This window comes from Malaclemys terrapin, chromosome 1, assembly GCF_027887155.1.
Source record: "Malaclemys terrapin pileata isolate rMalTer1 chromosome 1, rMalTer1.hap1, whole genome shotgun sequence".
Classification (NCBI taxonomy): domain Eukaryota; kingdom Metazoa; phylum Chordata; order Testudines; family Emydidae; genus Malaclemys; species Malaclemys terrapin.
In genome coordinates this window covers 188,620,011-188,645,887 of record NC_071505.1, presented here as the reverse complement: position 1 = coordinate 188,645,887, position 25,877 = coordinate 188,620,011, and the positions used below count along the sequence as shown (strand labels likewise).

General features: G+C 43.3%; 1 protein-coding gene across 3 annotated transcripts in view; it reads right to left on the bottom strand.

The window, feature by feature from the left end:
• Positions 1-2,310: 2,310 nt before the first annotated feature.
• The window catches only part of EVA1C (eva-1 homolog C), a 67,978-nt gene continuing 44,411 nt past the window's right edge, over positions 2,311-25,877 (bottom strand). For all 3 annotated transcript variants that reach the window (XM_054048060.1, XM_054048070.1, XM_054048051.1), the window contains 4 exons: positions 14,102-14,245; positions 7,342-7,413; positions 5,681-5,770; positions 2,311-2,821 (listed from right to left, as the gene is read on the bottom strand). In XM_054048060.1, the coding sequence (XP_053904035.1) occupies positions 2,418-2,821; positions 5,681-5,770; positions 7,342-7,413; positions 14,102-14,245 (710 nt within the window). In that variant the 3' untranslated portion in view covers positions 2,311-2,417. The remainder of the gene's footprint in view (positions 2,822-5,680; positions 5,771-7,341; positions 7,414-14,101; positions 14,246-25,877) is intronic.

Below are 25,877 nucleotides of genomic sequence, written 5' to 3'. Positions count from 1 at the left end.
CTCTCCTTGCACTTGGCTGTCTGCAGGGTTTCCCTACAGGTGCATCTCTGTCTTAGGCCAGGTCTACACTTGAAACTGTTATTGACAGAGTATTGTCTCTTAATGGTATGATATGTAGAGACATTTTTATACTGGCAAAACCATTAGAGCAGACACAGTTATGCTGGCATTTAAAATGCTTTCGCTGGCACAGCTTATTTAGTGTGAGAAATTGGTATAAACTATACCGCCAAAAGCACTTTTTTGCCAGCATCGTGTGCCTCTCCACTAGGAGGTTTTGCTGATGTAGCTATACCAGAATAACTGTAACCACAGCTCTTTCCTAGCGTAGTGCAGGGTAGGCCTTAATCTGGTCAAAGAACTACTCCCATCTCTTCATAGGCAGGGTAAAGTTAATGAACCACAGCTGCCTCCCTGAGACAGCTGGAATCAGGCAGCATTTCCCTGTGGGAGAACACCTACTTACAGGGTGGGGCAACAGAAAAACTTGGCCTCTTTAGGCTAAACAAACAAACAAACAAACAAAAGTCTTTCACTTTGCAGTTCACCTTGAAAAGACCAAGTAATTCACTAAATCTTTTCCAAACCAAACCCTGTTAAAGAAATGCATTAACCATAATAACTCTGCTGTGGAAAGGGGGCTCTCAAGTCCCAGCTAATGAAAAACTAGTGCTATCTCAAATTTACACTGTATTGCATGCTTAACACAATGTGCATAATTTGGAAAAGTGGCCTAGCTAAATGAAGTGGGTTAATGTCATCCTTTCCCATCTCCTTAATCTGTGCCCCTTCCCTCAACAGGACACTAATCAGCGTTCAGCTTTTCCAGTTCAGAATCTGATTGCTGCTAAGCCAGTTGAGCAAGTCCCCCTTCTCTTTTCTAAATTTTTCCCCAAATTCAATTTTGAGTTTAAAACAAGCCACATTTTTTTCTTTCAGAGGCTTCATATAACTACATTGTACATGGGGACTGAACAGGGACAGCACAGTGACCTCATAAGTATTACCACTAGGAAGTGACATTTTTCCTCCTTTTGTTCTGCTAGGTCCCTACAGACTATAGTTAAAATATTGGAGACATTCTACTTAAAGGCAGGAAGGCTGCATTTTCAATGTAGATAAATTTCTGATTTAATTTTCTGTGTGATTGAACTAAATCAAACATGATTAGTCCATGAACACTCTTGAAGTGAAGATTGTGACCTTTATCAAAGAACCTCATGGAGAATAAGTTGAAATCAAATCAGCAGGCTCTAAGAATACACATTAGCAAAAATGAACTGAAGTCAAATAAATGGCCACAATACTCACAAAAATATTTGTCTAACATGCTACCAATCCTAAGGGGGGGGAAGGATTTATTTTGGCTCTTACAGAATTAAAAGGTTGCTAAACTCAAGGACAGACAGATGTAACAACTCAATATGCCTCAGGTAAGTGCTCTATGACACTTTTATTTTTAATCCTTTTCTCAACAGTACATGACACTAAAAGTCCTGATGCCAGTTTACACGTCTTACCCATGTGTATCGTCCCTGCAAGTGGATTTTTTTTCCAGTGGGGAGGGCATATGTGCCTGCTACCTGCATGCAAAAAAAAGAGCCAAACTGTGAAGCTCCTACTCATATTGAATAGCACCTTACTCTTGCTATTGACATCAATAGACCTACGTGAGGAGTAAAGCTTCAGCATACATCAGGGACTCGTGATCTAGGCCTGTATGCTTTCTGCATGAGCATTAAGGTGGGGTTTGGCTAACCATGGTTCTGAACGAATACAACACACTTTTGAGAAAACACATGACTTCGCTGTGGCTTAACTTCAAGGGCTCCGGCACTTTTTACCTCTTTTGCATACAACCCTAAAGAATCAAACCTGTTAACCTGCCTAACGCTAGCAGGATTTTAGCTCCAGCTAGACTGAGCTCAGTTATATAGTGGTTTACTGGGGGGCAAGGTTGAGTAAGGATGGGTTGGAGCAATAGCAGAAGGGCCACAGGGAGCCCTGGATGGTTTTGTCTAGCCCGCCTGCCTCATTAATAATACAAATATTTTACATTGCTATAGCACATGGCAGTTCCAAAGTACTGTAGAAGCCTGCCCTAATTAACCTGTTAACTAATAAATGCCATGTCCTTGTGGAACACAAATACCTAATCCTCTATTATGCTGCTTCATTACTTTTCTTTCTGCAGAGGTGTGTATGTTTTCCACTTATATACAGGAATTCATCTTCAACTAGTCAATAAGAAAAACAACAAACTATAAATCCTTGCAGAATTTGTTCCACACTGGGTTATGCAATCAGGGGTTTGAAACAGTCCTTTTATTATTTATATATTTTTTTACTTTACAAATAATTATATATAGTTACACATGTCCCTTCACAGAAGGTACATTAAAAACAAAAAGCTTGTATCATCCAAAATAAACACTTTGTTGTTCATTAATATAAAATGGACTGATATTTCTAGTAGGAGACATATCCAAACCACTGTTCATCCAAATTTCTTGCATTATCTGTTCTCGGCGCTCTATTCTTTCAGCCAGTTCAGCTGCTTCTGTTGAATTATAACCCGAGTAATACGTCCTATAAAATCCTGTTCGCTCATTTGGCAAGTCTGAATCTGAAGAATCTTCCTCTTCTTCATCATCACTGTGATCATCTGCTTTGTCGCTTTCCAGCACTGAATGGTCTTTCATTCTGTGCAGTTTTGGGAAGTCGTTAGTGCATGACACATGTATCACCAAAGCACACAGTGTGAAGACTAAGCCCACACACACACTAGACACAAACAGGAGAGCAGCTCTTTCAGGGTGATCTAAAATTCAAAACAAAAAGCCAGACTTAAAACATCTGTAAACAAAAGCCGAGAACAGATACAAAAGTCAGCAGTCATTTCCAAAGAGCCCTACGTGATGTTGGGTAAGTTTGGTGCTTTTTTGGCATTATCTGCCATGCAACAAAAAGTTTGTGTACTTGTCATCTAAATCCTGCCTAGTCAATTTCTTTAATTACTGGGCAAAAAGACTTGCCCCTAAAAGTGTTATGCTGGATTTTATGAATAGTTTACTAGCACTCTTAACCACTGGCTGGTGGCCATGCCTCCCTTTTCTAGCCCTCTTGCCATAGTGGGCATGGCCTGGGAAAAGGGGGCAGGGCAGAGAGGTTCTGTGTTCTGGCAAACTCTGGTTGCCAGAATAGTCCCTCGGGCTGTTGCAGCCTTCTTGACAAAGGGTACACCTACATTTGAGCTGGGAGCTGGGATTCCTAGCTAGCGCAGACGTACCCATGCTAGCTCTGCTCCAGCTTGCATGCTAAGAATAGCAGCGCAGCCAGGGTAGCAAGGGTAGCGGCTCTGGCTCACCGCCTGAGTACATACCTGCCCAGCCCCCCGGATACATGTTTGGGGGCTAGCCAAAACCATGGCCCTGCTAGCCCCAGATACACTGTTCTTTTTAGTGCTCTAGCATAAGCAGCACTAATGTGGGTACGTCTATCTCAGCTGAGAATAGCACCTGTGAGCTCAAATGTAAAGCAGTCCTGAGATGTAAAGCAGTACTCAGTCCCAACTGCCAGCCAGGAGAGCCTTCTTTGCTCCCCCGGTCCCCGCCCGCAGACTGTCTTGGGCTCAGCCCCAGCAGCGAGCCAGGAGCTCTCTCTTACTCCCCCAGTCCCTTCCCACACTGAGCTGTCCATGGTCCTACTTCTCCTTCAGACAGTCAGGAACACAGTCCTCTCTCCTCCAACTCCAGACAGCAACTGACTGCTGCTCTGTTCTGCAGCTCCTTTTATATGGTCCCACTGGGCCCTGATTGATTGCTCCCTGCAGCCTCTCTCACTGGCTCTTTCTCCGCAATCACGCTTGGCTGCTTGGAGGACTTCTCTTCTGCTCCTCTCTGGGATGAGTGTGGCAGGACCCTGAGGCCTCCAGTCACACCCGGGCACTCTTGAGGAGCATCACATCAGCTCAGTACTTGTATGGGAGACCTCTAAAGCAAAGGTGTGCTACAGGAAGGTGTGATGGTGACTCAATAGGGAAAACTCTTCTGTCTGACTCACTATTTAATGACTTTCCCAGTACGGTGCTAGGGGACACTGGGCTGCAGCAGTGTCATGTTTCAAATGCGTTATAAAACCAAAGCCGTAATTGCTTGTGCTCATTTACAGATCCCATGACCTCTTCTGAAAGAGTAGAAATATTGGCTCCAGGGCTGCTCTCACATTTCAGCTTGTGGTGTTATATTCTGTCTACCTACATTTTTTTTCTGAGTTTTCGGTTAGCTGGTGATATTATTGTTATGAGCTGGGTGATACCTTGTTATGGGTTGAGTTAAAAGCCCATTGAGAGTGGTAGATGTGAACTCATCCTTCAGTTAACATAACTGTAAGCATAAGCCCCACTGAAGGCAAAAAGTGTGTGTAAACCCACTCAGGAGTTTTTGGTTGAATACTGTTTTGGGTAGGGATGTGTGTGTGAGAAGAGAGTCACTATAGTTAATCCACCTCCCTGAGATGCAGTAGCTAAATCAACGGAAGAATTCTTCTGTCCTAGCACTGTCTACACTGGGGTTTAGGTCAGTGCTAGATTTAACTATGGTTTAGGTTTAACTATGTCACTCAAGGTTGTGGATTTTTCACACCTTTGAGTGATCCTATTGGGATCCAGGAAGTGTCTATAGATCTATACACGAGCGTATATAGATGTTGGCCGGGCGAGCCGGCCGACATCTATACCTTTGACATCACCTTTGAGTGATGTAGCTAGGTCAACCTAACTTTTCAGTGTAGACCAGCCCTGAGAATGAAAGACAACTGAAAGGAGCAGCTGAAAGCTGAAGGTGGCTGACTCTGGAAGAAACCTGGGAAGAGGCTTTTGGGTTATGGGTGCAGGCTAAAAGAGCACTCTTGGTGCTGGATGCAAAAGAAGCTGTTTCTTGCTATTTGATCCCCTCTGCATTCAAAGACACAGGACTTCGTACAGTCTTTGTAAATAAACAAAACTGGATCAAAGAAACACCTATCACCAATTTCTGCTTCTAACTGGAATATCTACAGGGTCCTAAACTTTGACTAGCCACTCAGGTCTAAAAGGGGCAACATGATCTTACATGTATTTTCCTAAATCCTGCTCTGTAGAGTTGTTGGGTCAGAATTCCCACATCGCCAATGTTAGACACAGACTGATCATCCAACTAGACCATCTTAAAGATCTAGCTAGAGGTTGATCTGAGTGGCACTTAATCTGCAAGGAGGCCACGTCCCTTTGGGATTTGCCTTGATGATTGATGGTGGTGGTGGTGGTGGCAATGGGTCAGAATTCCTGTCATGTGCCATCCCATGGTTGAATTTTAATTGTGCTTCAATAATCCTTATATATACAGATCAAAAATTCCAAAAATGGATTCCTAAAGACAGGCTCCTAGATAAGTGCCTAATTTTCTAAAGTGCTGAGCACCCAGCAGCTCCCATTGAAATCACTCATTTAAAAAATCTTGGCAGCAACCTCTAAAAGAGTTTAGGATCCTTCGGGCTGGAACATATTACATAAATGTCAGTTGTTATGTTATTATTGTCTCATCCTCCCGGCAGTGTGGTAATGCTCTATCAGCACAATTATTCGAAGTAACAGGTTTACCAAATAGAATATAAGGAGGAAAAAAACCCAACATTTTCCTACCTCTAATGTAAGCAAATGTAGCCAAAGAGTTGCTAATAATAATTCCATCTTTCTTTGGCAGCCTTGATTCCCTGGGGTCAATGTTTATATCTGTAATGTGAAAATACAAAACAAATGCAATTAGATTGTAACACCCAAACCTATGATCTACAAACAAAACATAATGGATAGTTAGAAAACTATAAAATTGTTATTAAACAGCAGCTATGACCAATTCCAGTGCCTGAACCAAAGCCCAAAGAGGCCAAAGGAAAGATTCCCAATGACTTCACTGAGCTTTCGATCAAACCCTATATGAATCACTTCCCAAAGCAATCTCTGCAGTATCCTAGAAATGGTGGCAATAGAGGATGTGTGCTAGCCACACCATTCATTTTCTCTGTTGTTCACAAAATTACATTTCAGCGTTACTCATACATGGCTATCCAGTCTGAAACCATCATATACTCACTGTTACTGTTCACATCTCTTGACCACAGTTAAGAAAGATGTACCAAAGTTATGGATAACCATAATGTGCCAATGTCCCAGCGATGGAAATGTCAAAATGCAATATGTTTAAAGTTCTGTTTAAAGTGACTTCAATGGCTTAATTAAAGATCACAGCTCACAGTATGTAGTGTAAGGGGATGGTTAGCAGATAACTTGTTTTTTATTTGCAGTTTCCCCTCCACCTTATTCCAATCTAAATTTAATAAATTAATAGACAAGAATGAAATATGATAAGAAATATTAAGATTATACTGTGCATGGCTACTTCCCAGGGAATGAAAGTGGCCAGACTGAGAAGCAACTGAGGAGAACAGCGATGAAAATTAACAGTACAAGTGTTGCCACTCTGATTCTTGAGGAAACCTTGTGCGTATAAACACAACGTTGATCAAGTTTGCTTTTTTTCAGAAAATCTTTAGCTCTGTGTATAAACAACCACATTGTGTAGCTTGTTTGGTCTGAACATGCAGTTTCAGGCAAATGACTTCTCCACACTTTAAGGCACCCCTTTAAATATTCAGAAGCGCTGGCAGTGAACTACACTGCACATTGGGCATGTACGTTCTGGAGTAGACCCAAAATTCCAGGCTGTGCCTCTGTAAAAGGTGGCCAGAACAAGGCAGCGATTGGCACACTAAGGTCCTGGAGAGAATGGGTAGCTCCTCACTTACCAGAGCCACTGAGCATCTACTGAGTCAACAGGTTCTTCCACAGGAACAGGTGTGGGAAGCATGCCGTAACCCCTCAGCTGCAAGCTTACCCGCTTCATCTCTCAAATGTAGGACCAAATCTTGCAATCCTTGCTCGAGCCAACATCTCATATATTTTTACAGGCATTTGACCTGAGAAAAGGACTTCTGGATTTGGCCCACAATAATTTATTTACTATCAGGCCCAGAATCTTGCCTTTGTTCCTGAATGGATTTCTCATTGTGAAATTCCCACGTTACAGTATCATCAGAATCTAATTGTGTAGAACTCATTCTGTTGATGATAAAACACTTTTTTTTTTACAACTTTCAGTGGTCAGAGCCAGTTTTAACACATGATTTTACTACTTCCCCCTCTAATTATTCTAATACAACTATGTCCATCTGTGATCAAACATATTTCCTATTTTGACTTAAAGACAAATGATGGTAATAAACCATAAAAATTACCATATTTACCATCGTTCTGCTTTAGAGAAGGATTTAGATTAGAAATCATCGGATCAACTGCTGTAAGTATGATTCTGGGCACTAAAAAGAAAAAAGAAAAATTGTATACCGTCAATTTTAAGAATGTTACACTATCTGAGTTGTTATCTTAATCACACTGCAAATAAGGAAAATTCACTATAAACTATGGTCCAGAATAATAATCAAACCCATGATTAGTACATTTTAAATGTGCACAATCAACACCTTTATGATCATTGTAACACAAACGACCAGGGCTGTAATTTTCTGCCGGCCTTGTCTACTAAAGAACATTCATACAGAGGCTCCACTCCTGCAACTGGATTCACAGAGGCAGACCCTTGTGCCTGCGTGCAGCTCAAGTGCAGTCAATGTGACTGCATGAGGGTGTTAGGATCTGCTCTTCTGGGTTGGACTGAAGGACTAGGGCCAGAGTTTGTGCTCCCAGAGCCACAGGTACCAAAAGAGCTAATTTTCTCTTGTTAATAACAAAAGATGAATCAAATGGAGAGCAGAAGTTTTCTTTCTTTCAGGGGCAAGTTCTTGCTTTTTCTGCTGCTCTTCTTATGTTCCTACTTGTAGTCAAAAGTAATAGATGGTACAAGAAACAAGTCCTTGTTAAATCCCTTAGCTCCAGGTGAGAGCCAGGGTCTGGACTCCTGCCAGAGATCTGTCTCACAGGGCATAGTTTCCCTAAGAGATAACTATCTAATAGCTAGATCCAGCTTTCTGGCCCAAAAGGAAATGCCAATGAACAGGAAATAATGAGGCATATTTTTGATAGACCTTAAATTGTGCCAATCACTGCTTTTGATGAGGAAAATAGACCAAGTCTGTAATGATCAGTAAAGAAATGTTTGAAGCCCTGTGTGATATGCTCTGTAACTTTCCTGACTAGAAGTTTTTGTTCTACTTCAAGTGGTGGACCCTATGGGTATGCCATTGTGGGTGTGCATGCATTCCATGTGCCAGAGAACCCACAGTGGAATATAGGGACCACACAACTTGAAAAACTCCAGTTACAGCAAGGCTCCTATTACCCCCCACTCCCTGTCCCAATTTTTCACACGTGCGGTCTGGTTACCCTAATTTCAGTTTAACTACAGCCCTCTGGGGTGTGAACTTTTCACCTGAGTGACACAGCTAGGTTGATCGAAATTTTAAGTGTAGACTAAGCATTGGTCTGAGTGGCCAGAGAACTGTTTCCTTTTAATTAACTTCTTTTTCTTCTGGTGCATTTTAGTGGATTTAATTTGGAAGCTTTCACACTCTTCTTACAGGGATTAAAATGATCTAAAAGGAAGGCATATTGTGTACATGTTAAGAGCTCACAAATCCTGTGTCAGATGAATGGGTCCTTCAGTTATCCTGATCTTGGCACCTATTCTCTGTACTATACAAAGACAGACTGATGGAGTTTCACACGCATTTGGAAAATGGAAGACATTTCAGGTATGAAACAAATGTTTGCCAATAAACTATGTAAAAGAAGATTGACAGGAACAGAGGGAGGTCCAGTGCAAGGGGTTGAAGTACAGTTTTACTCTGAAAAATAACTGTAAAAATGGCACTTCTTACTGCCCAGCCATTCTCCATAGGTGTGCGATCAAAGTCATATCTGTTTCCTTTCCTGGTAAAGTTTTTAAAGTAAGTTTTAGTACTTTTGACTCCTTTAAATACTGCAAAGCCAACACGGATATTGAAGAGTAATTTGGCCTCTATTTTGGCTTGTGCATCATCAGATTTGTTAACTGAGTTCCAGAGGCAGAATTTTTATTATTGATGTGTGCAGGGCCAGCTCCAGGCACCAGCTTAACAAGCAGGTGCTTGGGGCGGCCAAGGGAGAGGGGCGGCACCTGCGGCAATTCGGGGGCGGCAGGTCCCTCACTCCCTCTAGGAGCGAAGGACCTGCCGCTGAATGGCTGCCGCCGATCGCGATCGCGGCTTTTTTTTGTTTGTTTGTTTTTGCTTGGGGCGGCAGAAATGCTGGAGCCGGCCCTGGATGTGTGAGCCAGAAAATGAACAGCTTGATTTTCAGATTCCAGGCTGAATTTGGAGGGCTGGAATGTGTAAAAAAAAAAAAAAAAAAAAAAAAAAATCTGTGTGTTCACTTGTGAGGCTGTGAGTCTGTCATGGAGATCACGGAAGTCACGGATTCCGTGACTTTCCAGGACCTCTGTGACTTCTGGCCATTGCTGGGGCAGTCTTGGGTCGCCGTGCCCCCTCCCCCAGCAGCAGCAGTGGGGGGCCCGAGCTACTGCCACCTGCCCACCCCAATACCGGTGGGGGCCCTGGGCCACGTGCCACTGTGCTTCCCCCCAAGCACCCACAGAGGTCCCGGGCCACATGCTGCCTCCCGCCAGCACCCGCGGCGCCCAGCTCCCCCGGGCCACCCCCAGAGCACCTGCGGCACACCCAGGCCGCCCCCCTGTCATCACCCAAGATTTAGTCGGGGTCTATAGTACAAGTCATGGACAGATCACAGGGCATGAATTTTTGTTTACTGTCCATGACCTGTCCATGACTTTTACCAAAAATACCCGTGACTGAAACGTAGCTTTATTAATTTGTAATAGCTGGTCTGGAAATAATGAAAGACACTAAACAAGGAACACCATGATTCTGTTTTTATAAATTCCGTTTTCAAAGTGCATTTTAAATGAGATCTGGCAAGATTCTTGGGATAACACTTAGGATCAAAGGGGCCAAAGGCCTTGTGGTGTCTATTACCACAAAGGATGCATCTGTAGGGAGTATTTTTATATGTTTCTTTTAGAGAGACTCTCAGGTGGTGAGAAAGAAGGAAATATGGAACATATTCTAAAGGAAAGACCCAGCACTGCTGAGACAGAAAAAAATCACATATTGTATTACATTTTTATTTCAGAGATCAGCCATTAAGATTTTATGCATAAAGCATAAATCATTTATCTTGAAATTTGCAGAAAAGGGGGTCTACATTTTCTGTAAAACTTGGGTTTTACAGAAAATGGGTTTTGGGATTCTCTGGAAAGAACTGAGGTGTAAAACTAATACAATGTATACTACTATTTGATCATGCTGAGATGCCTTATCTAATGAAAATCACAAGTGAAGGATCTCTCCATCAGCAATCTTTGGTTTCTCCTAGTTTGGGAACCTTTCTCTTTCTAAAATAAGCAAAGTAATTCACAGCCCGAGTCTCACCTCTCTCTCTTTCTGTTGACTCTGAGTAGGGGAAGACAGATGGATAATATTTTGTCCCATTCCTTTTTGTCAGCATAAGCAGTGCGGCCCTCATTCAGCAAAGTACATAAGGAGGCCCTGATTCAGCAAAGTGCATAAGCACTTGCTTAAGTCTGTCCTTATTCAGCACTGCGTTATGGGAATACTTAACTTTAAGCATGTGCATAAGTGCTTTGCTGTATTGGGATTTAAGTAGGAAAATTGTGAAGGATTTTGGGATCAAAGGTGCTATAAAATGCAAATTAATTATTACTACAACAAAAGTGCATGAAAAGCCAATTTCCTCATCTTTCTCTGTTAGTGCAAGCACACCAGTGTCAATAAAGCCTGTGCTACATCAAAAGTTCTATTCATTGTTGCAGTAATACCAGTAAACCCGGCACTTGAGTTCCAAAAATAAAGAAGACCATCAAGCTCCCATTGCTTAGCCAAGCATCCAGCAAAGCACTTCTAGAGTTTCTTCTTGATGGTTTCATAAATGTCTTCATCTCACTCGTCTTAAGAATCAGGTCTCAGTCTTGGCTCCACTGGACTTTGCTAAGAGGCCAGTCTCTATAGTGAGGCTCTATAGCGAGGCTCTCTCAGATCTCCTGTCTCCACAAAACAGTTTCCAACATGAAACGTCAGCTCTTCTCTAACCAACCTAACTGCTTCAAACCTTCATGAAGCCTCTGCAGAAAACTTCTCTCCTTCACCTTGCCCTTGTGGCAATCACCTCAGTTTCCCACATAACTGAACAACAGTCATTTTCTACTGAAAAGCCTCATATCCAACTTCCTTTTCTGACAATGGGGCCCTCGTACTACCTCCTCCTTTTGTTCCTATGTCAACTCACCTCTATATTAGTGTATGTCTACACAGCAGCTGCAAGGGTGCTTCCCAGTGTGGTTAGACAGACCCAGTGTGGCCATGGCGACATGACCGGCAGCTCAGGCTAGCCACCTGAGCACAAGCCTGCCCGATGGAAATACCACTGTCACTGTAAGCAGCGTCTACACTCTCGAGTTATGCCGACATAGCTATGCCACTATAGTCCCTGTAGTGTAGACATGGCTGTGGCTCAAATTAGCACACTTGAGTTACTCCACCTCAGCTAGCTTAGCTTCAGTGAGAGTGACCACAGGGCACAAACAAACAAACAAACAAACACTTGAGCTACACAGAGTGATTGGATTAGCAGAATGATTGGACAAGCAGCTGGAACTCAGGCTGTGGCATCCCCCACAGCATTATTGCTCTAGCGCCATTAGCACAAGTTTCAGACACCCCAAGCCCTGACAGACACGCTAGCAATTTTTGTGTGTGGACAGGAGTTAAGATAGGTACAAAACTTGAATTACAGCTTGTACTAACGATGCAGTTAAGACAAACCCTGTATATGCACGTAGGCAATTTCTTGTGCTAAAATCCTTTTTCTCTGATACTTTGGTACAACTAAATAAAATAAATATAATATTTAGCATATATAATATGCTAAATAAAAATACTTTTTTAAAGAAGACTGTTGATCACTACCACTGGTCACAGGTTCCCAACGGGAGGAAACCCTGGTGCTCAGAGCCCAGTCAGACCTGTCGGATGATAAGAAGTTGGTACAAGCTGAGTAGCGGTCAGCGATAAGAAGTTGGTCCCAGCCGAAGAGTGGCAGAATCACAAGATTCCACCCTGAGACAGGGAAAGACTTAAAGGACCAAACCCTGAGGTGGGTGCTCTCAGAGAGATCTGAAAGAGGACAGAGGTGCAGCTAGCCCTGTAACCAGGACAGATATTGTCTATGTTAAAATCCAAATCTCGAGTGAGGGGAAACCACCAGCTCATAGAGGAGGAGGAGGTGAGAAGAAATTATGAGGCAAGATCAGGAACATCTCTCAAAGTACGTCCTTAGTGGACTTACAGTTGAGAAAGCCGTCTATTTCTGAAGGTAGGCATTCCTTATCACTGTGATGTGCTATCAATTCAGTTCAGTTTGGCTGCAAGAGGCAAATTGCTTTAGCAAAGTAAAACTTGATTTACTGCCATAATCAGAAATTTCTATGGAGACGTTTGCTTTAAAAACATTACAGTACCTATCCCCTGGGAGTCTTTTATCAACAGGAGCTCCCACCCCGTGTGTGGAATTTCAAGAATTCCAAAACTCTTCTTTTCTCATGGCTACTAGATGATCTATAAAATAATAAGAGCTGCAAATCACTTGCTAATGCTTCAGATTGCACAATTTAGTATTGTTTGGCAGAAAAAAACCTGCAAAATGTGCCAGCAACACAGAAGAATGTTATCTACTACCTGGTTTATGTGTCTTTGCAAAACCACTACAACGATTAATAGTATGAGTTATCTTACCACCTACACACCCCTCAGCCCACAAATAAAGAACAAGGTGTCATAATTATTAATAGAGTAATTAAAGGGAATTCCAATAACTCACTTTTATAAAAGGACCAACAATACAGCATTTACTGTCTAAGCATATTATGTATTAGCTCCATGGCAAGCCTCCAGCTCCTTCTTCATAAAAATAAATATCAATCTTAGTTTAATTCCTCTTACCTGAAGGCTAACAGGCCGTCTTTTATGAGGGTAGATTCTTAAAAGCTCTAAAACATACCTTGAGAAATCCCCTATTGTGCCTACAAGGAACCTGCCTTCTAGATAATCCATAGATGATTATTGTTTTCTCTGATCTTCAGATATATGACACTGTACAACTAAGATAAGAATCAATCCCAAAATGGCTACTTATTGCCAACCATGTAAGTAAACTCCGAGTACCGCTTATTTGGGCCGCTCCCATGGAAAGACTTGCCAGAGGTAGACTCAGAAAACTCCACAGTGTTTCCCCATAGAGTTAGTTCAGCATATTCTTCACAGGGAGGGGAGGAGATTGCAGCTGCACAGAGAGGAAGGGGCAGGGTGCACAGCTGTCAAACCTATGAAGCCCAAGGATCTCTGGTGATATTGCCAAGAGTTAACACCTCCTTTCGACTGGCAGCACAGATTGCTGCTGTTGGCTTCACCATTTATACCAGTGTCTTACCTCAGTGCGCAGGCCAGGGGGTAAGGAAGAGCAGGCCTAGGAGGAGTTAATGAGACTATTTCAGTTTCTGTAGTGTAGCAGTAGGGGCCTGATCCAAAGCCTTCTGAAGAAGTCATTGGAAAGACTCAGATCAGACTATATGTAGGCTGCCTACAGGAGCTAGCTACTTCCCTTCTGTCTAGATGCCACCTTTACCTGGCTGCCAAAAATGCAGAGCCCCAATTATTTGGTGCTCAGGTGCAATGACATGTGCAGGCTTCTAGGGGGCACAGAGCATGCTCCCTCAGTGAGTATAGATCTCTAGCTATGTGATTGTACCTACATCTCAGGTATTTTGTCATGTAAATATAATAGGTTACAGATGCTAACAGGAAGGCCAGGAAGAATCCAGCTCTGGGCGTGTGTGTTCATAGATGTATACACAACTTTGCAGTATTATGCTCTGCAAGTAGAATGAGATCTTCAAAATTATCACATATTTGCTCTTACCACATGTATAGCTGACATTAAGATATTTTTTCACTCCAGGCAGGCACGGACTTCCAAAATGGTTGTTGTTGACAATAATTTTACACCTTTGTTTCCCATAACACCTCTTTGATAATACTTCTAAAGCTGTATAGGACAAACAGTCTGAAAGAAAAAATCTGCAATGTTGAGTACATACATATACTTACATTATCAAAGACAATATCTACTACATGTGTACTTATGAACTTGAACTTGTCATCCATATTCAGTCAAAACTCCCATTGATTTCCCTGAGTAGGACTGCAGAATTAGGTCTTAGGTTTGTTCATTGAATATAAACCAACCTTGCTAACTTCTACATTTGCCTTGCATTTGTTAGGAGATGGGATTTGTATATTTCTGTTGCAGGTCAAAAATGTGCTCCCAGTTTCAATAACATGCCATGCGCAGTAATTTTATAAAAATAAACTCATCCACCTGGATTCTACATTGAAGGTGAAATGAACTGAATAGGAAAGTTTATGTACTGTACCTACCTGATTTAATCTACTTCAGAAAAGGCAGAATATCTTTAAATGCTACTAATTTCTCATATGCACTAAACACAAATCCAACAGGAAAAAATGCATTTTTGTCTTGTTTTTTAAATATGAAACCTTCTGAAATTGCAAGTAAGGAGAAGGTCATTGTTTTCTGGAGCTCTCTGCTCCCAACCAATATTATTTCATTTCCTTTGTGGCTTTCCATGAATGATGGATGCTTTCTTTTTGGAGTCACCAGCTGGGGACTTTTAAGAGATAAGAAATATATTTCATTCCTTTTGACCACAAATATCAGACAAAGAAGGTAGCTCATTATCTTCTTCCTCTTCATTTCCATATGGGTTGGCTAGTGCTACTTTAGAAGAAACATGCTCATGATAGCAAAGAGTTTAAATAGGATTCACAATAGATTTAACACAAGGCAAAAATTAGTCACCTTTGAAAAGAAAACAGAGATTTCATATTGAGGTTTTTGACAAAAATAAAAATTCAAAATTTGAAGTCCAGAGATAGAACAAATCTGTAATTTATAGATTTAATACTTTTAAATGCAGACTAGACTTAAGCAACTATGAGTAACTTGTAAACCTGAGTAGCCAGTCTGAGGATACTGCATTATTTGTTTTTGGCAAATGGCTTAGTGACTGGTAATCTTGAGATACATATTCCCTGGAAAGCAATTCTTAGCTATAAGAAAATGCTGGTGACTCTTAACTCCAGCACTGTACTTTTGATGCAAGTCAGAAAACTATAAGAAACAAAATACTTTAGTTTTCAAAATCTTCTGACCACATTACATATGATATCTGTCATAGTGGAATTTTATAAACTCAAAGCTGAAAAAGAGAAGGAAGAGTTTTGATTCAATGACTCAGCTGTTTTAGTTTCCCTTTGGTGAACTTGAACTTTGGAAGACTTAGCCCTGGTCTACACTACGAGTTTAGGTTGAATTTAGCAGCTTTAGATCGATTTAACCCTGCACCCATCCACACGACGAAGCCATTTTTGTCTACTTAAAGGGCTCTTAAAATCGATTTCTGTACTTCTCCCCGATGAGGGGATTAGCGCTGAAATCGACATCGACGGGTCAAATTTGGGGTAGTATGGATGCAATTCGATGGTATTGGCCTCCGGGAGCTATCCCAGAGTACTCCATTGTAACCGCTCTGGACAGCACTTTCAACTCAGATGCACTAGCCAGGTACACAGCAAAAGCCCCAGGAACTTTTAAATTTCATTTCCTGTTTGGCCAGCATGGTGAACTCATCAGCACAGGTGACCATGCAGTCCCAGAATCGCAAAAGAGCTCCAGCATGGACCAAATGGGAGGTACTGGATCTGATCGCTGTTTGGGGAGACGAATCCGTGCTATCAGAACTCCGTTCCAATAGATGAAATGCCAAAAATATTTGAAAAAATCTCCAAGGGCATGATGGACAGAGGCTACAACAGGGACCTGCAGCAGTGCCGTGTGAAAAGGAGCTCAGGCAAGCCTATCAAAAAACTGAAGAGGCAAACGGCCGCTCCAGGTCTGAGCCCCAGACATGCCACTTCTATGATGAGCTGCATGCAATTCTATGGGGAGGCCCTACCACTACCCCACCCCGATCCGGGGACACCTGCAAGGGGGGAGTCTCATGCAACAGGGATGAGGATTTTGGGGACGAGGAAGATGAGGAGGTGGAGGAGGATGAGGATAGCGCACAGCACGTAAGCGGAGAAACCATTCTCCCCGACAGCCAGGAACTGTTTATCACCCTGGAGCCAATACCCTCCCAATCCTCCCAATGCAGGCTCCCAGACCATGAAGCCGGAGAAGACACCTCTGGTGAGTGTACCTTTGTAAATATAATGCATGGTTTAAAAGCAAGCGTGTTTAATGATTAATTTGCCCTCAAGACTTGGGATGCATTCGCGGCCAGTACAGTCCCTCCTTTTAAATGGCCAACCTAAAGGGGTGCTTGATATGGGAAAGGAGGGTGCTGCTGTTTGAAACCATTCCCACATGTTATGAAGGTTGAAGAAGCCGAAAGACTGTGGCTTACCATGGCTGCCTGCAAGCCGAATTCTGTTGCCTGGCACTGCATGAGTGATCTCTCACACCAAACCGGCAGGCCCTCAATATAAGAGGCAAAATGCGACCTTGTACCAAAAGCACATGTGCTATGTAATGTTAACAGCTTGGTTCACTGTGAAAGAGTCAACCCATTGTTCTCTAAAATGTGTCTTTTTAAATACTACTCTCCCTTTTATTCCTCCTGCAGCTGCAAATGTTTCAACGTCCCTTGTGATCCACCAGTGCTTGCAGCACCACTGAAAAGTACCCCTTGCAGTTTATGTACTGGTTGCCAAGGTGCTCCGGTCCCAAGCTAGGGATATGCGTTCCGTCTATTGCCTCACCACAGTTAGGGAATCCCATTGCAGCAAAGCCATCCACTATGAGCTGCACATTTCCCAGAGTCACTACCCTTGATAGCAGCAGCTCAGTGGTTGCTTTGGCTACTTGGATCACAGCAGCCCCCACAGTAGATTTACCCACTCCAAATTGATTATCGACTGACTGGTAGCTGTCTGGTGTTGCAAGCTTCCACAGGGCTATCGCCACTCGCTTCTCAACTGTGAGAGCTGCTCTCATCTTGGTATTCTTGCACTTCAGGGCAGGGGAAAGCAAGTCACAAAGTTCCATGAAAGTGCCCTTACGCATGCGAAAGTTTCGCAGCCACTGGGAATCGTCCCAGACCTGCAACACTATGCAGTCTCACCAGTCTGTGCTTGTTTCCCAGGCCCAGAATTGGCGTTCCACGGCATGAACCTGCCCCATTACCACCATGATGTCCAAATTGCCAGGGCCCGTGCTTTGAGAGAAGTCTGTGTCCATGTCCTCATCACTATCGTGATCGTGCTGTCATCGCCTCCTCACCTGCTTTTGCAGGTTCTGGTTCTGCACATACGACAGGATAATGCGCAAGGTGTTTACAATGCTCACAACAGCAACAGTGAGCTGAGCGGGCTCCATGCTTGCCGTGGTATGGTATCAGCAGGAGAGCAGAGATGCAGCGTAAGCGGTGGATGACGACGGATGCCATGAGAATAGATATTTATACGAATGACGAGAGGACCTGTGAGGTGGATTCATGGCACCAGGAGAGCAGGAGAGCAGAGTTGCAGCGGACGTGGTGGTTGGATGATGACAGTTAGCAGTTCTACAGTAGGACTCCTACTGCACCATCTGCTGAAAGCAGTATGGTGTCTGCATGGAAAAAAGGCACGAAACGATTGTCTGCCTTTGCTTTCATGGAGGGAGGGGCGACTGACGACATGTACCCAAAACCACCTGCGACAATGTTTTTGCCCCATCAGGCATTGGGAGCTCAACCCATAATTCCAATGGGCAGCGGAGACTGCGGGAACTGTGGGATAGCTACCCACAGTGCAATGCTCCGAAAGTCGACGCTAGCCACGGTACTCTGGACGCACACCGCCGACTTAATGCACTTAGTGGGGACACACACAATCGACTGTATAAAATCGCTTCCTAAAAATTGACTTCTATAAATTCGACCTAATTTTGTAGTGTAGACATATTCTTTGAGTAGATTAGGTGGACATTTTTAGGACTCTTTAGGCAGCAAAATAGCTTATCTTGGCAAGTAAGAAAGAATCTAAAGAACGTTCTGTAGAGGAGCTATCAGATGATCCATATGGGAACTGTTCATGATAATAATATTGTCCTTGAAAGTTTAATTATATTTTCTACTACCTTTCTTGCTCTGCTGTTAATCTTATTCATATGAATGGTGTCTTATATGAGGCTCAAGCTGTTGGCCTGCTTGTTTCATTCAAGTACAATGATATAATGAGGACATGTTTTATTTCAGTTTTTTTAGGTGTTGGTTCATGTTGCTGTTGAAGTTAATAGCTCCTTTTAGTTCATATTCATGTTGACTTTGGGTTAGGCTCCCCTACCTGAGCCATTCTTGGCACATCACATAGATTGATAGGCTCTTGGCATCTAAATGTTTTGGAGGAAATTCCAGAATCTGCCTGGTTTCATGTTGGGTGGATCCATTCCAACCTTTCATGCTAATTATTTGTCCTTTTTTCTTTTACAGGAAGGTGTAGTTTTTCTAGGCCTTACATGCACAGTGTTATGACTAAAGAAAACTATTTAATTGCTCCCTATAGGCTATCCAATGTTTAACAGCTAAACAATTCAGTTCAAAATGTTCTACAACTTCATGTATACATTTTGTGTGGGCTTGTTATCTTTCCAATAACTCCCCACAGTTAGGATGCTGGCAAACATGTGGTTCAGTTGGCAGGAAGTCTGTATACTTAATATTAAAGAGTACATTTTCAAGAACAGGCTCAAAATGTGCCCCTGCAATTTTGCTCATGCAAACCTCCTCAAGCAGAAATTACACAGCTAAAACAGATGCATAAGCAGGTGAACTGCATATGCGGTTGCTGTTCAAATTCAAATTCAGGTTTTTGAATACACAGAATAGCAGGTGAAAATTATGGGACTGGATTGAGGTATCTTTGAAAATTTGGCTCAAGCGAGTGAGTCCATCCTTTTCTTGATTGAAGTGCCAACTTGTAGTAGTTGGTGCCTAGTTATTCTTCTTCCGCCATGTTATCACACTGTATTTCGGTTGTCTCACCTAGTTCCTCTCTCTCTCCACTGTCCATTCTGAGCCTTTTTCTCTCTGTGTTCTTTTCCCCCCTGTATATTTCTAGTAGTTTTGTCTTCTATCCTTCATTTTTGTTTTTGTCCTTTACCTTGTTTTTTCATGCTAGCCCTTTCATTCCACTCTGTCCTCCGCTTGTCTCCAAGTTCCCCCACTTCAGTCTGCCATTCTTCCCCTCCCTCTCTGCTGCCACTGCTATATGGTCTCTCTCAGGCCTTATTTCACTGCTAATAAAGGTATACTTTTTACCTCAGGGTAGCTAACATGTAGGAGCTATCCTAAAATAAAAGAGACCAGGCACTTTAGCTTTACTGAGGTAAACTAGATGAAGTCAATTCTATATCCCCAATTCTATATCACTCAACTAGTTTACCTCATGGTAAAACTAAAGTACCTTGTCTTCACTGTGCATTTACTGCAGGATAGCTCATATCAGCGTTTCTCAAATGAGGCCACTGTGGCTGACGTGGCTACCAGGACATTTTTTTTGCTGCCACAACTGCCTCCAAAGCCTGGGCGGAGATTGGGGGCAAAACAACAGCCTCTCCCTCCAGCACTCCGCTGTTGCTCCAGAATAGCTGTTACCAAGGGCAGCGAGATACGCTGCCTTGGTGTTTGTGCTGGCATCGGCAGCAGGGATTGGTGCCCTGCACCGCGCAGCCTCCCTGGGGGCTCCAGGCAACACGTCTGGATACACGTGGGGCTGGTGTGTGCAGCGCTGGAGGCGGCTATGGTGTTTGGTTGCTGGGACACTCCCTTGGCAGCTCACACACTCCCACTTGGCCAGGGCACTGGGAGCCTGGGATTCCACAGGCAGCCAGTGAGTTCCAGACCCACCTTCCCCGGGGCGGGCTCTTGCTGAAGGGCCAAGGGCGGCGGAGGCAGGGACAGAGACAGGGGTTTGTCAGAGCAGCCACCAGCAAGAATTGGTGGCCACAGTCTGAGGCCACCACAAAATTTGTTGTGGGAACCCCTGGCTCATATGCATTTGTGACCCTAGATACCCCTTGTTTTCATACCCTCCACACTACTGCAATAATATTTGTGCAAAATATGCCTTGTGAGGTGCAATATGAAAACTAATAACATGCTGGTTATTGATATAATTTTACAATGCATATGCTAACATTATATGTAATGTTAAGAATTCCGTCTGCATGATGTTACTAGAACATGTTTAAGACCAGACAGCCTAGCCTAGGTAAAAGGTGATAAACTGGTCTGTCCTAGACAAAAGAATGTGGGTTTACCTCAATTCACATATTAGCAATAATCAAAGCCATTGAGCTAAACCAGCAGGGTTTAACCCAGTGGTTCTCAAACTTTTGTACTGGTGACCCCTTCCACATAGCAAGCCTCTGAGTGGGACCCCCCCTTAAAAATTAAAAACACTTTTAAATATATTTAACACCATTATAAATGCTGGAGGCAAAGCTGGGTTTGGGGTGGAGGCTGACAGCTTGCTACCCCCCATGTAATAACCTCACGACCCCCTGAAGGGTCCCAACCCCCAGTTTGAGAACCCCTGGTTTAACCTGATCCTGAACTCAAGAAACAGAGAATGAACACAGCTTGTGCACCCCAGAGAGACACAGGAGACTGAATCCCCAGTATGACAAAGGCATCTTTTTTGGGATATAAGGAAGAGAGAGAGAGACTCCATCTTGATCCTTCACCTTAGGAGACAATGAAACTAACGATTTGATTTCTGTGATGGATCCTGGCCAGTAAAAGGCTGGAAAGGAGATTGGGGGTGAGAGAAACCATCGTAAACAAAGATTATCTTGCTAGATTAAGTTTTAGTCTTCTAGATGTGTGTTTTCACTTTTATTTGCTTGTAACCATTTCTACCTTTCCCCCTTGTACTTGGCGTCACTTAATACAAGCTCTTTTGTTAATAAACTTGTTTTGCTTTCATTATCAATCAGTACTGGGTAAATTCAGTAAAGTGTGTGCTTCCAGAAAGCTAACAGGCTGGACTGTTTTACTGTCTCTGTAAAGGCAGCAAACCCAAGGCTTTCTCTGTGAGGGTCCACGAGAGGGACTGGTTCCTGCAATAGGACAATTCTGGGGCAAATTTGGGGCTGGAAGGGTCCTAAGGTTGGCCTGCAAGGACTAACCAAGTTAGAAAAAGTCCAGGTGACGCTTGTGGGCTGCTGGCAGACTGATAAGGTCAGAGCACTGGACCAAAGCTGCACAGCCACAAGGCACCCAGGATTACAAGGCAAATGGTGACTGAACCCCTCACTGGCCTGTGTGAACCCCCAAATGTCACAGCATTAGGTATCCTGAGGTAAAAAACACACTTTTTTAAGGAGTGAAAACAAGGTCTCTTTCCCTGAATTGCTAGTGCTACAGGGCTCTTTGCAGTATGTCTCTTGTCACAAACACTATGGGGATCATCCTCAACTAGCATTACTCAAGGGAGGGGAAGAATAAGCATAGTTTAAAGGAGGTTTGGAATATGAGAAGTATTCATAGGGGAGATGGGTTAGTGGGCAAAGTGCAGGTGAGTCAGTTAAAGATACATAATAAATGCAATTTATCATATTACCACATCTGTGATGGGTAGGCGTATGTATAAATAAATATGTTCACTTGTCATTCAAAGGGAACATTTAATAAAGTAAAATACAGTCTAAAATATTTCTGCCTCATCTGACCTGTATATTATATTATACTTGAAAAATTCATTTCTATGTCCATGTTATTTAACAAGAAAAATAAATCACTTTCCTTCAATAATGGAAAGCAGAGAATAACGCACTTTTCAAATGAGAGAGATTAATTCAAGATTGTGCAACCTTATGATATTTCTGGCAACAATGGTTTAAACACAGTAAGTAGGCTGTATTCTGAAAATAGGATCTGTTTTCCAGCTAAAGAGCATTACTTCAAAAAGAGTTTTTCTTTGAGGACCCAGTTCAGCAAGGAATTTAAACAAGTGCTTAACTTTAAGCATATGAGTGAATAGTCCCACGAACTCAGTGGGACTAAAGTGTGTACATAAAGCTAAGCACATGTGTAAGAGCTTTCCTGAACAGAATTGAATTTAAGCATGCACTAAGGTTTGAAGGTAAGCACATACTATTTTTTTTTCTGGAATGCCTTAATGCTTAAATTAGATATGTGCTTGCATAGCTTGCTGAACCGGTACTTAAATGTTTGAAATGAATTGCTTGTGAAAGGTGGCTGATCGATGGAGCTGGAGGCTGAAGTCTTCCATCCACAGAACACAGACAATATAGAAAGTAGCAGTATAATCATCCCCACACTTCCAGTTTACCTCATCCTTCTCTGAAGGGACCCTCTCAAGAAAGTGAAGACAGTTAATTCTCCAGGCCCCTCTGCTGAGATTGCCAACTAGGTGCCAATAGTGTTGGGTGGTGGGTTTTGTGAAGCGGACATTTAGTTGAGTGGAACTGAGGAATATGGGGCCTTAAAAAGGGGGTTTAATACAGCAGGAAAATATCAGCTCTGACCTCAGTTATTTAACGAATTAGAAAGTCTTGTTTCCGGAGGAAGGACTCTTTCAGTTTGTAATTAGCTCTAGTCAGAAATGTTTTGGCATGCAAATTACATCTAGCCGCTGTAGCCATAAATCGTTCAGGATTTAATTAGTAGCAATTCTTCTGATTTCTTAAAGCTTCTCACATTTCAGCCTGTACTCTCTTTTCCTGCACACAAAACCTGCAATTCAATGGATTGGCCAGAGCTCACTGTAGCAGCAATTTTAGCCAAGCCTGTGAAACAATGTTCTGTCACTCCTTACTAATTGCTGTCCAGTACTATCCCACTGCCATGCACAGAGCCGGCCTAGCAATTATAGGGAGGGTTAATGAGATGGTTTTTTGGGATGCACCTCAAACATAGACCCAATTTACTTAGATTGTAAGCTTTTTGGAGGCAGGGACTGTCTTTTTTTTGGTCTGTGTTTGTACAGCCCCTAGCACAATAGGGTCCTGGTTCATGACTGGGGGTGCTAAGTGCTACGATAATACAAATAATAATTAATACATGTGCGTATGGGGAGAGGAGGTTGTTGCCAACTTCCTACTGCAGAAATAGAGCCCAGCTGCTTGTACCTTTCATCCCTGATCATTGGTTTTCATGACTTTATGTTTTCAAGGCTGTCTCCTCAATAAAAAGAGCTAGTCAGGACTTGCATTTTAAATAGTGTGAAATCTCTGCTTTCAGTTTATCAAACCAGGATGGCTCATGCTTTGCAGAGCCCAAAGGTCACTCTGGGGAGAGGAATTGACTGGGGGAAACAATGCAATTCAGGAGCACATTAATGCTGGAAATTCCAAAAGAAGGACAATAACATGGCAATTTATGCAGGAGCATATTACATGGGGCCCAGCTTGTGCATCAGAAGACACTCAGCTATGTTGCTAACTGTAGCAAATACATAGAATACATTGTGTTCATAAAACATATTCCTGATACCTTTCAGTTTCAGATCCAAGTACGTGAGTAAACAAAGCATGGATGCAATCTGCCCATTCAACTCAACAGGATGTCAACTCTGAAGCCTAATGAGATGTTTTAAACATTATAATTGTTAACTATTTTACTGCTAATTATTTCAGCAGAAACTTCTCCAGAGTGGTTGGATGTAGCAGCAGGCATTTGGACAAGCTGCAGTGGGAGAGGCTGTGACTGCTGGGGTGGGAAGGGAAAAATTCAATTCATTCCCCTTCTCTGCAACTTCCAAGAGTAAAGTCAACTCCAGTAGCCAAAAGAGGAAGGGAAAGAGAAGATGTATCCTCTCCCCATATCAAAAGTCTCTCCTGCCTTTTGGTGGCAAATTCACATCTAATATACTGCATGAGCCACACAAAACAGCATAGGCAATAGGAAGCTATTTTCATATTTCTGATCTCATACATCTTGGACAGTGCTGCAATTCAAATGCAAAATCCAGTACTCTGAGACATGGTGCAGATTTGTGCCAGTCCCAAAGCCTAACCTTCATCAGGTGTCTACAGCAAAATCAGCATCAAGATTGATTCCACCTGCTGGAGACAGCAAACAACGGTGCTGATGCAGCAAACAAGTTCTTTTCCTATCTCTGTCTGCTGCTAGGAGGAGGCAAAAAACAAAGACATCTAGGCTAGTACAGGAAACCACTCCTTTAAATTTGTAGTCATTGGAAGAAGTAGTTGTAACCCCACAAATTCTCAAGCTGGTCTCCTCCTAGTGAAAGCCTTTATACATTAATGAAACACATTACTGCACAGCTAGCGTCCATACAGTTGAGTTTGTAACCTGGGTTTACAGCAAGAGCAGTTAACCAGGTGCTCTCACCTCAAAAAGGGCAAATCCTGACTTTATAATTAAATTCAGAGGGAGAATAGATCAAAGAGCACGTGTCTGGAAAATAAACAGGTAGGAGTGTGGATTGGACTTCCTCCTCTCAGTAGTTCTGCTTGGATTGCAATGACAGTATTTTTTGAAGGGAAACATATTGAAATACATGTATAACCAACTGAAAACAAGAAACAATAGCTTTTAGAACTAGGGATGTGCAAACTGAATCACATAAAAGGGAAACTGGCCCCCAATTTTTGCCCATCTCAAACTGTTTTTGAGGTTCAAAAAGTTTGGTTAATGACTCGTCATCTCTTTCCCTCTCCAACTCCCAGCACTGAGAGGGGTGGAAGGGGATTCCAAATGGCTGCTGCTCTCTTCCTGCCTTTAAATAACACCAGTAATCTCCTGCCGGTACTGTGGATCTCTCTCTTCTCACAACTTTCTTAAGTTTTCCCTTTTTCTTTCCCTTTTTACAGCTGTTCCATTAGGGTTACCATATTTCAGCAAGCAAAAAAGAGGACGGGAGGAGCCCCGCCCTAGCCCCGCCCCTGCCCCTCCCACTTCCCGCCCCCCCAGAACCCCCAACCCTCCCCCCGTTCCTTGTCCCCTGACTGCCCCCTCCTGGGACCCCTGCCCCTAACTGCCCCCCAGGACTCCACTCCCTATCTAAGCCTCCCTGCCTCTTGTCCCCTGACTGCCCCAACCCTTATCCACACCCCCACCCCCAGACAGACCCCTGGGACTCCCACGCCCCATCCAACCACTCCCCACCCCCTGACAGCCCCCCCCCAGAACTCCCAACCCATCTAAACCCCTCTGCTCCCTGTCCCCTGACTGCTCCGATCCCTCTCCCCACTCCTGCCCCCTGACAGCTCTCCCCCAGAACTCCCAGCCCCCCACCCTCCCGCTCCTTGTCCCCTGACTGCCCCCTCCTGGGACCCCTGCTCCTAACTGCCCTCCAGAACCCCACCCCCTACCTAAGACTCCCTGTTCCTTGTCCCCTAACTGCCCCCTCCTAAGACCCCCCCCAACTGCCCCCCAGGACCCTACCCCCTACCTGTACCCTGACTGCCCAAAACTTTTTCCACTCCCCCCAAAAAGCCCCCCCCCGTTTCTTGACTGCCCCCTCCAGAACCTCCCTGCCCCTTCTCCTGCCCCCTGGCCCCCTTACCCTGCTGCTCAGAACAGGGTGTTGGGCTCTGTGCGAGCCGGACACGTGGCTAAGCTCCCCAACACAACAAAACC